The sequence below is a fragment of the Strigops habroptila genome, chromosome 11 (genome assembly GCF_004027225.2).
Source record: "Strigops habroptila isolate Jane chromosome 11, bStrHab1.2.pri, whole genome shotgun sequence".
NCBI lineage: Eukaryota > Metazoa > Chordata > Aves > Psittaciformes > Psittacidae > Strigops > Strigops habroptila.
This window is the reverse complement of record NC_046360.1, coordinates 24074949-24087113: the sequence shown is the minus strand read 5'-3', so window position 1 is coordinate 24087113 and position 12165 is coordinate 24074949. Positions and strand designations below refer to the sequence as shown.

General features: G+C 36.1%; 1 protein-coding gene across 13 annotated transcripts in view; it reads right to left on the bottom strand.

The window, feature by feature from the left end:
• CACNA1D (calcium voltage-gated channel subunit alpha1 D) overlaps positions 1-12165 on the bottom strand; it is a 185519-nt gene that overhangs the window by 58673 nt on the left and 114681 nt on the right. For 9 of the 13 annotated variants that reach the window (XM_030502297.1, XM_030502289.1, XM_030502301.1 and 6 more), the window contains 7 exons: positions 10392-10512; positions 9239-9353; positions 8455-8524; positions 7782-7851; positions 6830-6974; positions 4916-5045; positions 2389-2448 (listed from right to left, as the gene is read on the bottom strand). In XM_030502297.1, the coding sequence (XP_030358157.1) occupies positions 2389-2448; positions 4916-5045; positions 6830-6974; positions 7782-7851; positions 8455-8524; positions 9239-9353; positions 10392-10512 (711 nt within the window). Of the gene's footprint in view, positions 1-2248; positions 2309-2388; positions 2449-4915; positions 5046-6829; positions 6975-7781; positions 7852-8454; positions 8525-9238; positions 9354-10391; positions 10513-12165 lie in introns of all 13 variants that reach the window. The other 4 variants (XM_030502292.1, XM_030502298.1, XM_030502300.1 and 1 more) reach the window with 3 other exon arrangements.

Sequence of the window (12165 nt, the reverse complement as noted above, 5' to 3'; positions counted from 1 at the left end):
AGAAGGGACTGGTTTAAATGGGCTGGGAGATTAGCACAGCTGGGGCAACGTTAAAAGCACAAGGCCCTACCCTGACCTTTGCTCTGATGTTTTCACATTTCCCCAGTATTGCAAACAGGATGGTAAGCTGGATTTCAACGCCACATAGGGATTACATAAAAGAATTCTTAAATACTTAAAACTGACATTGGAGCTCTTCTGTTATTCTCATCCTCATTCGTACACTGGACACCAAATCATGCAAATCCTCATGTTTGCAGAGGAGTCATTCAGAGAGAGCACAGGGAGAGAGAGTCTGCTTTAATCATTATTTTTTGGAGATTTAAGACTTTCTTTGCTGCAGCTAATATTGCCTCTGGTTATCTTAATTTCAGTTTCATATACTTTTTGCCTAGAAATTAAGGAATGCTGTTGTTACTGCAGGTCTAGATTTGAACTTACTGCTTGCAGAACACACACAGATTCTGTACGACTTAGATACTGTAGAAAGCACAGCGCAAAACCCAGCTTGGAAGATATGGAGGACTCCAGCCATAAGCAAGCAAAGCCAGTGTCTGATCACGTTAGTAAAGCAGGCACTGCGTATGTACGTGTCATGTTCTGCTTGTCCATTATGTTTTTTAGGGTACAATTTATTTTCCTTTACAAACACATGTGAGTGCACTGCAGGGCAGAGCTGCCTGGAGAACGTAGAGTCAGGAGCATCTACATTTTTTGCTATGATGGGGCTTCTTGTTTCTTTATAATATTTTACAATGCCAGATTTCACCAGCCCAAGCCCTAGATTTTCCTATTTCCCTTGGATAGCTCTTGACTCAGTGTCAGAATATTTTGCAGTTAGTTTGTATGTTGCTTTTCTTAACGTATTCATTTATGCCTCTTTATGCCATGCTTTATAATTCCTTTGTCTTCTAGAGAAACACACTTGGAAGTGCAGGAGCTTTAGAAGTTTACAGACTCTCTTCTGCCACAGAAACACTGGTAATATTTGGATGGCTTCAAGCTAGTTGGGAAATAGTTTGGGAACTAGTTTGACCTAATGCTACAGTTCTTTTCAGTGGTTCATTCTTTCCTTTAGTTTGGCCTTTCTCTAGCAAAAAAATTGGATATTTGTATTAGAATGCCACAAATGCTTTAAGATTAATCAATTCTTTAGCAAGCTCCTCCCTGCTGAAAATAAGAACGGGATAAACATAAGTCTGGGAGAATATTCTCAAGCATAAAACTAGTCTATTACTTACAGTACAGCTTATCTTGTAAACAGCCCAAATATTGCATCAATTAGTATTAATCAAATTGCATTGTGAAGAGTATGCACAGCAAAATGAGCAAAAGCTGGGAGAAGAGATTTTGTTAAGCTTAATCCTCAACTGGAAATGAAAAGTTTATGTACAGATTCTTAGTGTACCAGAAATGTTTAAGTGTATAGAACAGGGTTACTCAACCGAAACTCACAATGAATATGCACAGCATGAAACCTTTAGGAATCATGTGTAAATTTCTGAAAAAAAATTTTGCAAATTTCCATAAAAAATTTTTATTTCTTTGTATAGCATTTTCTTATATGTGAACCTAATCCTCAGTTACATAGCTTCTTTGCCAGAGTAAGTCTCATACATCTAAAATCCGAGTAACCCCAATGAATATTCTTAATAATCAGTACACAAACTATACATTAAAATGCCAATTTTTGACTCATGCATGGGTAATACATTTAAGCAAGCATATTTATGCCTTTCTGTATATTTAAATGTATGCCCAAGGTAAATGCAAAGTATCTTAGTATATAGATAGATAAATGCAAGATATCTTGCAAGTCCTATTGCAAGAAAATAGTTATCTACTATTTTGGCTCTGTGAATGTAGTTCAGCAAAAGAAATGACAAATTACATGCTCCCTCCTTAAAAGACTGATTATCTCTTTTGGAAATGCCAGAGCAAGGAGAAGGAAAAGCTCATGCGCAGTGAATTATTTTTCCCTTTTCTGACAAGTGTAAGTTTAAAAAGGGTAAAAAAATGAATTATTAAACTGATGTAATGATAAAAAAATCAGCTTCTTCATGCACCCAAATGGTAAAAAACAACCAATCAAAACTATGAGGAACTGTCAAATGGAAAAATCCTCTGGTTTAAAAAGTTTAGCTTTGATCGCTTAGAGAAAAGGCGAAGAACACTTCAAGTGCCTTTTCTTGGCAGGTGACACACAAGGAAAATCCTTTTAGACAAACTTCCTTTAAAAACCTGTTACCTTCAAAATGATCTCAAATGTAAACATACTAGTGAAGACATAATCTGCATACCCTAGGATCTGGAAGGTAAACAAAAAGTTACAAACATTATTGCTAAAGCTGTTTTTGAGCTAACGAGGATCAATTAACAATGCATTACCTTTAACAGGATTTCAACAGTAAAGATGGCTGTGAAAGCATAGTCAAAGTAACCAAGTATCTGCAAGGTATAATACGTACCACAGTGAGAAATCCATCTCTAATAAATTTTTACAATTTAGACCACATGCACAACACCACCTGAATTAATCAAAGTACATAGATGGGGAATTTAGACAAAGTAGTTTAGAATTGCGGCTACTGTGCAACCATTTTTCTTTACTTAAAAATTTATTGGATGCTGCTGTACTTAGACATGAGATTTCACCCTTAAAGAGTTAACAGGACCCAATAAGTAACACTTTATTTCAATTCAGGCTTTTATCTATTTGCTTTCACAGGTACTTTCTTCAACCTTTCACAGAGATACAGAATCTTACACAAAGAATAAATACTTATAAGTCTATTTTTTTTTTAAGTATTGCATCAAAAATAAAACTTCAATGAATGTTTCTAGATCACACATCATTCTCCATTCTGCTACGTTATATTGTTCCTGTATAGACTGGGCTAGAGTGCCACAAAGTAAATTACTGAACAATAAATTACTTAAGATCAGCACTACTACTCTTTTTTTTGACCTCAGAAGATGCAGCAGTGACGTATTTGTTGGAAATTTAAAAAGAACTCACAATAGTTGCCTAGTGATATGCAAACTTTTAAAAAGATTCTGGATGCAATATTGACCTCACTGCTGTTGACAGGAACACTGCCATATATTTCAGTACAACGAAGATTTCACCCTTTCAAGGTGGCCATATCACTAGCGATCAACAATGCATTTAGTGATCACAACATGCACTGCAGAAGGTTACTAGTTTAGTTTCAATGATCCAGCAATCCAACTAGCAAACACTTGTGCACAGAAACATGTTGCCTTCAGTTCAGCAACTAATAAAATGTGAAGGAGAAATAAAACAAAGAGACAACACACAAAGAAAGTATTCCAATTACATTATATAAAAGGAAATAATTTTTTCCCCATGTTCAGTTGAAGATCACATCCTTCTGTCCCTTGCTGTGGCTGAAAAAACAGGCAAATGTTAAAGCCATTCAACAAAGATTAATCAGTAATGAATTCATTCTAGAGTTAAATAAAAACAACGCAAAGGTATTCATTTGTAAACTTTCATTCTCTTGCCGAGCTTGCTAGTTGAAGGAACATGATCATTCAAGGTAGTAACAAGAAAAATATGCAGGTCTGGTGCATTTGTGAATATTTACAACAAGAGGTTATTGCCTTCTTGAAACCACTCATGCATTTTACCTATGTCCCAAATAGGAATAACCCTTTCAGTTACTACCACTCTCCAGTTTCATTTTCCTAGTACTTACTCCTCTAGTTCCAAAAACAATTACCAGCCCTTCAAATCATTTCTACAATAACAATTTCAGAAACCAGCTCTTTTTCTTATCCATTAATGTGATTTATTCATAAGACTGGACTTGTCCAGTTTTATAGTTATGGGAAGCATAGAGATCTACTGAATAGTATATGAAGAGTGTTTTTGTGCTTTGACCTCTTCCTACCTTTGATGAAAGTCAAAAGCCACAGAATAGTTTCAGAGGCTGCATCTACACTAGCAAAAAGTAAAGGGATACGACCTCTATTGACCTAGTAGGCCCATTTTTCCTGAAAGAGGTGAAAGAGTTTCTCTAACTCCATGGCAATCTCTACAGATCAATTTATATCTTAAGACAGGAGAGGCCTGGAAGTTCTGTCAAAGTATCCCAGAAGCTCCCACAGACTATTAACAAGTTGCATTGTCTCTGCTCTTTCATACCTAATCTAAAGCATGCACAACTCACAATAACATGAGAGGCTTGCTTCACTACTAATTTAAGTGCAACAAGCAAAGGTTGGACTTGATGATCTTAAAGGTCTTTTCCAACCTAGTTGATTTAATGATTCTAATTGTAAGATACACATTAGTGGTCACAAGAGTGGATTTATTTTTGCTTCTCTGTCTAATAATTGTGCATTTGAGTAACAGTCAAGTCTTTTACTATATTAAGAACATAAAATGGGGGGTCGAGGAATTTGTTTTAGAACACAGATGTTTACTCACCACATAAACTATAATTATAATGAATAAAAGAGACATTTCTGAAATTAATATTCTTACAAATATTTTGTTTCTATAAGTATATCTAAAAAAGGATGCAGGAAGATTTCAAAACTTTTTGATTCATTGTAGGCTGAAATGGCATTTCACTGAAGGCAAGGAGCTGGGCATGCTCTGATCCCCATCTTATATGTGAGTTTAAAAAGAAGTAAAACTTGTTTAGTTTCTTATATGGCCAAACAGGAATGCAAGGATCTTCAGGTCTGACGTGGTGGTACTCAAACTCATTAGTGTGGCCACACTTGCTTCTTTGAAAAAAGAGATTACAAATCCATACACTCACTATCACATTTGAAAAAGGAAAAGGAAAGTTTCTTAACTTGAAAATTAAAAATCAGGCACTAATCCCAAAGGACTGTTATCCTGTGAGGATATATTCAGACATAAAAATGAAGGACTTACATTATTTCTAAAAGAATGGCTTCGAATTGGATCTTCTGCTGCTAGGGAAACACTGCTCAGCATGATGAAGACAAGGATGAGATTGGTAAAGATGTGGTGATTGATGAGTCTGTGGCATCCCACACGAATTCTGAAGAAGAGATACAAAAATATACCATGTGTGCAAACAGAATTCAGTAGATGGCTAATATACATGTTTTCTGTTACTCTGCCAACAGTGATTGAACAGAGCAACCATCAGCATCTAAAAGCAGTGCAAATGCTGAAGCTACTGCTCTGATTTCTAAAAATGTAAATAAATTCAAAATCCAATCCACTGTACTGAAGATGAACTTATCGAAGGAATCTGAGAGAGGATTTTCAAGCTCCTATTGAAGCTTGGAAAAGGGTTATGAATGCCACTACAAGTTCCAGTGTTTGTTCCACTGTGCACATAAAGGACCAGTGATAGATGATGTCATTTCAGATCCCCATTTTCATTTGATTCTTATTAAAACTATCAAAAATACTCATCTGAAGAGATGTGGCTTAGGCTACAGATTTCATTGTGCTACTTAAAAACTCAACCCAAATCAGAATCTTATGTGAAGATTTTTTTTAGAGAATTACAGGACAAGTGGGTGTTGAAAACTACAGAGCTGCTAAGTTTCAGCCACATAACATGAAGTGAAACTGTAAATATGCTCAGAATCACCGAGCCCAAGGTCATTACAAATGCTATTGCGCATCTTGGTAGAGTAGGTCTGGAACTAAATTGGGAAAAAGGCAGGATCAGGTTCATAACTAACGCTGAAGTTGGCTAAGTTCCGCTGAAGAATCAGAAGGCTCTTGGGGAAGATTTGTTCTGTTATTAAGTAGATGATTTGAGTATAGTGCATCTTAGTTAAGTAAGACGGCAACTTTGGGCTGAGAATATGTAGCACTAGAGGAGGCCAAAAGCAATTTGATATGTTCACAAATCTAACGTTTTTGCATTCAGCATACATGTTCTTAGAATTGCCAGTTTAAACAGCTCTCTTCCCAGTTTGTTTGAAAATTCTGAAGAGCTTTAGGCAACCCATGTAATGAATAAGATACAAGCCCAAAGCATTGCATCTTGATCATCACACCCACCCTTTCAACTTAATTGTGATGACCTCTACCACTGAGAAGACAGCAATTCTCCCATGCCAAATAATTTTAAAGCTCCCTTCTAAGAATGCTCATGAAATTGTTATATATAAATGTAACAGCTATGTTCAGTCTGTAGGAACTGAATTTAGTTCACTTCCAGCCAACCATCAGTAACAGCTGACTACCAAAGATTGCTTTCTTCATCAGTTTAGAACTTCAAATGCTCGGAAGTTATACGAAGCAGTGAATGAATCCAACTATTATTGTTCTTCATTTTTAAAATTATTTGTCTTTATCTTCTGTGTTTGTCTGAATCTAGGAAAATGCTGTTACCCCAAGAGGAATACATACATCCTTTTTCCTTATTTTCTCTTTTTCTCTCACTCATTTTCTCTTCTTCCTTACCTGTATTTCTCCACAAAGGTTATTAGGGTTACAAGGAACCCTCTCTCATGTAGAAGATGCTCAGATCTTACGCCACAGCTTCTATCTCCAGTGACTAACATACTAAATAGCTAATACACGTTAAAGGGTACTTTTCAGACATGTGCAGACTTGACAGACTATATGTACAAAACTATTATCTTCAACAGTGGGAAGCACTGTTTAATAAATTAGTAAATTAATATATTTATCACATTCTTCGCATTTACCACGTAATTCAGAAAATTTTAGGAAAGAAGCCAGACTCTCTCCTCTTGAAGATACTGGAGTTCTATTCCTAACTTCACTGGAAGGAGGCTTGTTACTTACTGCTAAACCTTAATGGACTAAACCAGTATTTTTCAAAATTATACTTACGGATTGGTGCTGCTGAAAATGAAGAAGGCGCTCCCTTCAGGGATTGGTGTGATCTTCTCCTTCATATTTAGTTCTGATATTCTACGGGGACGTGGGCCTGCTGGTACCTCTGGTTCATCCTCCTCATCTTCTTCATCTTCACCTACTTTAAATTAAACACTTTTTTACCATAAAATAAAAAAAATTTGAGGTTTTGTTCATAAAATATAAAAGCGTGGCTTGTATTAAAATATATACGGCTTATAGGAAATATATATTCATATCATGGCTTTAAAAATCTATGAATCAGTATATGAACATCCATACAGTTGTCACAGGCTTATATACGTGTCACAGGCTTATACACGTGGGCGTGTGCATAAATGCCCTGAGTGAACTAATAGTCTTTATAGGCCCTGCCCAGCCTCATATGGGGACTCCACTCACACCCTCTGCACATGGCTCTGGAGCCCCACTTAATCTCAGCCCCTGATGATCAGTCCCTGCCTGAGCTATGTTGTAAGGGTGCTGAGCTCTGTGCACTGGCTGAGCACCAAGTGATCAAAAGGGCAGATTTCTTTAACAGGCATCCACGCAATTGGACAGAACTGATTTTTAGGTAAGTATGTTCACTGGACCGGAAGACATTAAGACAAAACTGACTGAAGGTCAGCAGCCCTGGTATGTCCTTTTTTGCCAAATTTTTCAGAAAAGTTTAGAATTTGCTCTCACATCCAGACAGTAGTACCACAGCAGTCTTCAGACTCACAGTATTAGCTCTCATATGCTGTTTGTACTGTGCAGGAAGCTGTAGGAAAAGATAATACTTAGCAGCATGCAGACCCATTTATCCACTAATAGGGCACAACTTCACTGACTTCAAAAGATTGATTTGGTGTTCAGCAGGAGCAAGTTGGGGATATTTTAGTGTACAAACTTAAACGTGTTTGTCTTCTGACTGGTATTCACATACCTGGTACATCACAGGGTGGATAGGGATCTTTGTCCTCATCTTCTCCTTCTCCGTATTCAGTAATTGTCACCTACAGCAATGAAAGGGTTGCACAAGAAGAAAAATAAATTTACATGTACTTTGGAGTAAAAAATTCAACAGAAAGCAAACCAAATAGTCTAGAGTAAGGGAAGTGACAGCTATGCTTAGTCAGAGTTTTCTGAAACAGGGTAACTCTGAGAACATAGGAGAGCTGACAGTTTAATACCTATTTTTAGAAGATTATTTTACTATAGTATCCACATTCTCCTGGCTGCATAGATCACAATGAGAATATAACCAACAGGCTCTAGTAAAAATTACCAAGAATATTTGAACATTCTACTAAGAGTTTATCATTCATTAATCTCTTCCATTGGATTTATCAGGCAAAATACCTACAGGGATCCTAAAATAACATCAGATTTTTCTCACATTAACTATTTCATGCTCTAAGAGCTTCCCTTCTCAGAATATCCTGAAACAAAAAGGACTTTCTAGATTAAGAGATTCTGTGAGGATGCAAAGCCCACAAAAAATGTAGGGATGATGGGTTCATAAAAGAAACTGTACAATGTCCAATAGTCTTGAAATACTCCCTGGCAAAATTAGTAAAACAGCTTCTTAGAAAAGACACAATTTTTAGAATAAACACCTTACTATCCTTGGGCTTCTTCTGGTCACCTTCTGACTTCTCACTTTTTTTATTTTCCAGACTCTCTTTTCTACAAAACAATACAATAACAATTACAAAGCACAACATGTAAAGACAAAAGATTTTAAGTGAACTACACTCATTCTATGAGAAGTTAAGACAGCATACCTAAAACCACATAGTTGAATATTCAAAATGATTTACACAGCTGCAGGTATCACAGTAATAAAAATCTATCGCATTTGAATGCAATGATCCATTTAAAAGATTATAATTTTGAATACAATTCCAGAAGCTAATCCCTAAAAAATTCAACACATGATCATTACTCCTTTCTAGAGGGATAAACTGTGCCCTTGGACTCATACAAACAACTGACATTGACTTCAATAGGCCTGCACTGATTTCAAACGAAGGTTTTCTTCTTGTCTATATAAGGCTTAGAGAACTGATTCCACAGGGAGTTGTGCACTGGCAACAACAGATACATTCTTTTTCTAATTGCACAATAAATCTTGCTGTTGCAATGTTTAAATATCAGTTGGCTTATCATTATGAACTTAATTCACCCCATTTTCCTAATTAGTACCCAAGTTTTATCTAAAATCATATTAATTTTGTGTTATTTCAATGTCTAGGTAAACCCTTTCATTTTTTTTTCCTGAGTCCAATAAATTTTGAAGAAGGTAAAGACATTTATATACAGTAAAGAAAATCCTTATGAAAGAATTCAGCACCCTCCTCCTCCCTCTCCTGCTTATTCGACATGCCCATGCTATTTTACCTCGCATTCTTTTTCCTTTCCTTTTCTTCAGCTTCTTCCTTCTGAGCTGTATTTAGACTTTCAGCATCTGCCAAGTTATCCACAGCAATGGCCAAGAAGACATTTAGCAAGATATCTATTTCAAATCATTTTAAGGACGTTATGCCTTACTTATATTTGTTTGGTTTTTATCAGCATAAACACTGACAACGTGAGAGATATAAAACGCATGTTACCGACCTACAGCATAGAGATTTGTGATGCTTAAGTGAGGCGCAAATAACACTCATTTAATGGACTAGATTAATACCGGGTGTAAAATGAGCAGAGATCCTAATTTTAAAATAGCAGAATATTTGACATTTGTTTAAATAAATAAAATTCAACTTTATGATGGCCTGAGCAAGTTTCAAATATGAAATATTGTCTGTTAAAAGTGAAGACTGTTCAGGCATTTTCAGAAATTTGTTTTTGTAATGCACTGTCTTTTGTGTCTACAAGAATCTATATAAAAATCTGTACTTCAGTCCATATTAGTTAAGTACAAAATCTGATATAAATACTGTATAGTACAGAAAATAGAATGGGTTTGCCCTTTTATCACCTCATGATCTTTTACAATTCTGAGAATGACACTAGTTTCTGCTGCTGTGAGGCACCAAGGATGCATTTCTAGTACATTGAAGGCAGGAAAAGGGAATGATCTGGCAGGCTAAATCCTAACTGACTCAACATTTCTCCATGCAGATTTCTCTCATCTGGTCCCTGCACTATACAGTAGACCACTGGCTCCACTGTCAGGGTATGTCAGAATTCACAGGGCTATATCAAGAGTCAAAAGGAGGATTGGGAAATTACTGACACTGAGATCAGACTACATTCCACACATTTTCAGAGGCAAAGAAATCAAATAGAGACAAGCAGGTAGAATAAGGCTGCTTTCCCACTGGAGGAAGAAAATAAAATTTCTCTGGTTTCTGCCATTGTGATGGTTGGAGGTAGACTCAGAGATCATCGTGGTCTCACTCATTAGAATAAAGTCTATATAAAGGTTTTGGCGCATGCAGGAAGCGCTTGCATGTCCACTGCAACTTACTTCCTCCTAAAACAAGTTTGTTTATGTCCCTGGCACACAGCCCTGTTTGGAGGTTTTTCCAGTGAATGCAAAGGATACAGTTACCACAGATGAAGAGGATAATGAAATATATACAGACTATCATGCCTGATGATGATGGGCCACCATATGCCATTATGCCATCATACATAACAGCATTCCAGTCTTCACCTGTTAGAATCTAAGAAGCAGACATATTATTAGTAACTCAACATCAAAACGAGCAACAGAGAAACATGTTTCCTTTGACCACAGCACACAATAAGGCTAACCTTCTGTATACAGAAAGCAACACCATAACATTTTCACGCATTGTTTTAAAATTTCCATTTAAATAAGTATATCATAGAATGGTTTGGATTGGAAGGGACCTTAGTTCCAGCTCCCCTGCCACAAGCAGGGACACCTTTCAGTAGACCAGGTTGCTCAAAGCCCCATCCAAGCATCTCCTGAAAGCTTAGATTTAACTCTACTAGCTTTTATTCTATGCTATGCATTTACATCACTTAACTTCAAAAGCAAAAATAATAAAAACAGAAGCTCATACTTTTATTGATTTTAGCATGCAAAAGTGAGAGCTTCGATTTTCAGTAATGCCACATATGTAGTAATGCCCGCAAATGTTCATCACGCTTGAAAATCAAATTAGTATTTGTTTTAAGGTTCTCTTTTTTTGAAATAGCGGCCAAAAATTTTTTTCTAGTGTATGCCATTTGTTAGTCCTGGAAATTGGTCTATCCAGTTTCAGTTTTAATGGGGACTGGCTGCCTTATCATCATAAATTATTTAATACATATACCACACGCACTACTAGTATAGCTTTTGAAATGGAAGCTATTTTAAACTGAATGGAGCTCAATGCTATGGGAGAATTACAATGATTTTCTTATTGACTATTATTTTACATAATTTCATGGAACTCTAAGAATTTTACGGAAATCTGTTGATTAGTTGAAAGGATAATTTACAACAGGGCAACTCCACTTTTTCTGTACGACAAAAATTCTGAGTATTACAAAGCAGGTTATAGGGGCACTTCTAAGTAACTTCTTAAAATTATCAGGTCTATCCTGAGAAAATATGTAATACTGACTCTCTTTCAAAGTAAGTAAGTGGTTGTTCAAGAAAATAATATGCCTGCCAATTTCTTAAATCCATTTTTGAAGAGCTAAATCTATCAAGCTGATTTTCATAGCTGTTGAGCACCCAACAGGTTGGTTGTTCCTATGTTCATTCTGAAACTGAAGGAAGCCTTACGCCTTTGAAAACAAGGCAGCCTAAATTCCAAATAAGATCCAACTCAGCTGAGTTTGAAAGTACAGTCTTAATTTTCTAAAGGGGGAATGTCAGGTCAAATGTGGACACTTTTCCTCTTAAGGAAGTTTCTCATCAAGATCTTATTTTAAAATTACATGGAAAGATTTTTTTTTTGCTTCCTCTGGGCAGCCACCAGGTGAAACCTCTACCAAAGAGATAGGAACATGACACAAAGTTGATTCTTGCAGAGTCAGCTTTAAAGTCACCTACAATGTCTGAAAACAAACATTGTGGTAATGTGCAAAGCTGAATGGGAAAATGGCCAGAAAGATGAAAACAATTAGCCTAATTCCAGTATCCAAATTGGGAAAAATAAAAAAACCAGCATCATAAAATAGTGAAAAGTAAACTGTAATTATGGCCTTTTTTCACAAGGAATAGACAAGTTACTTTAAATTTTAACAAACCTGACAGTGTCTCTTTAAAGAAGTTAAAAGTTATTTTTATATTATAATAAGTGATATGGCCCACATGCAAATATGCACTCTTAAAATGCTTCTCATTTTTTCCTGCTTGG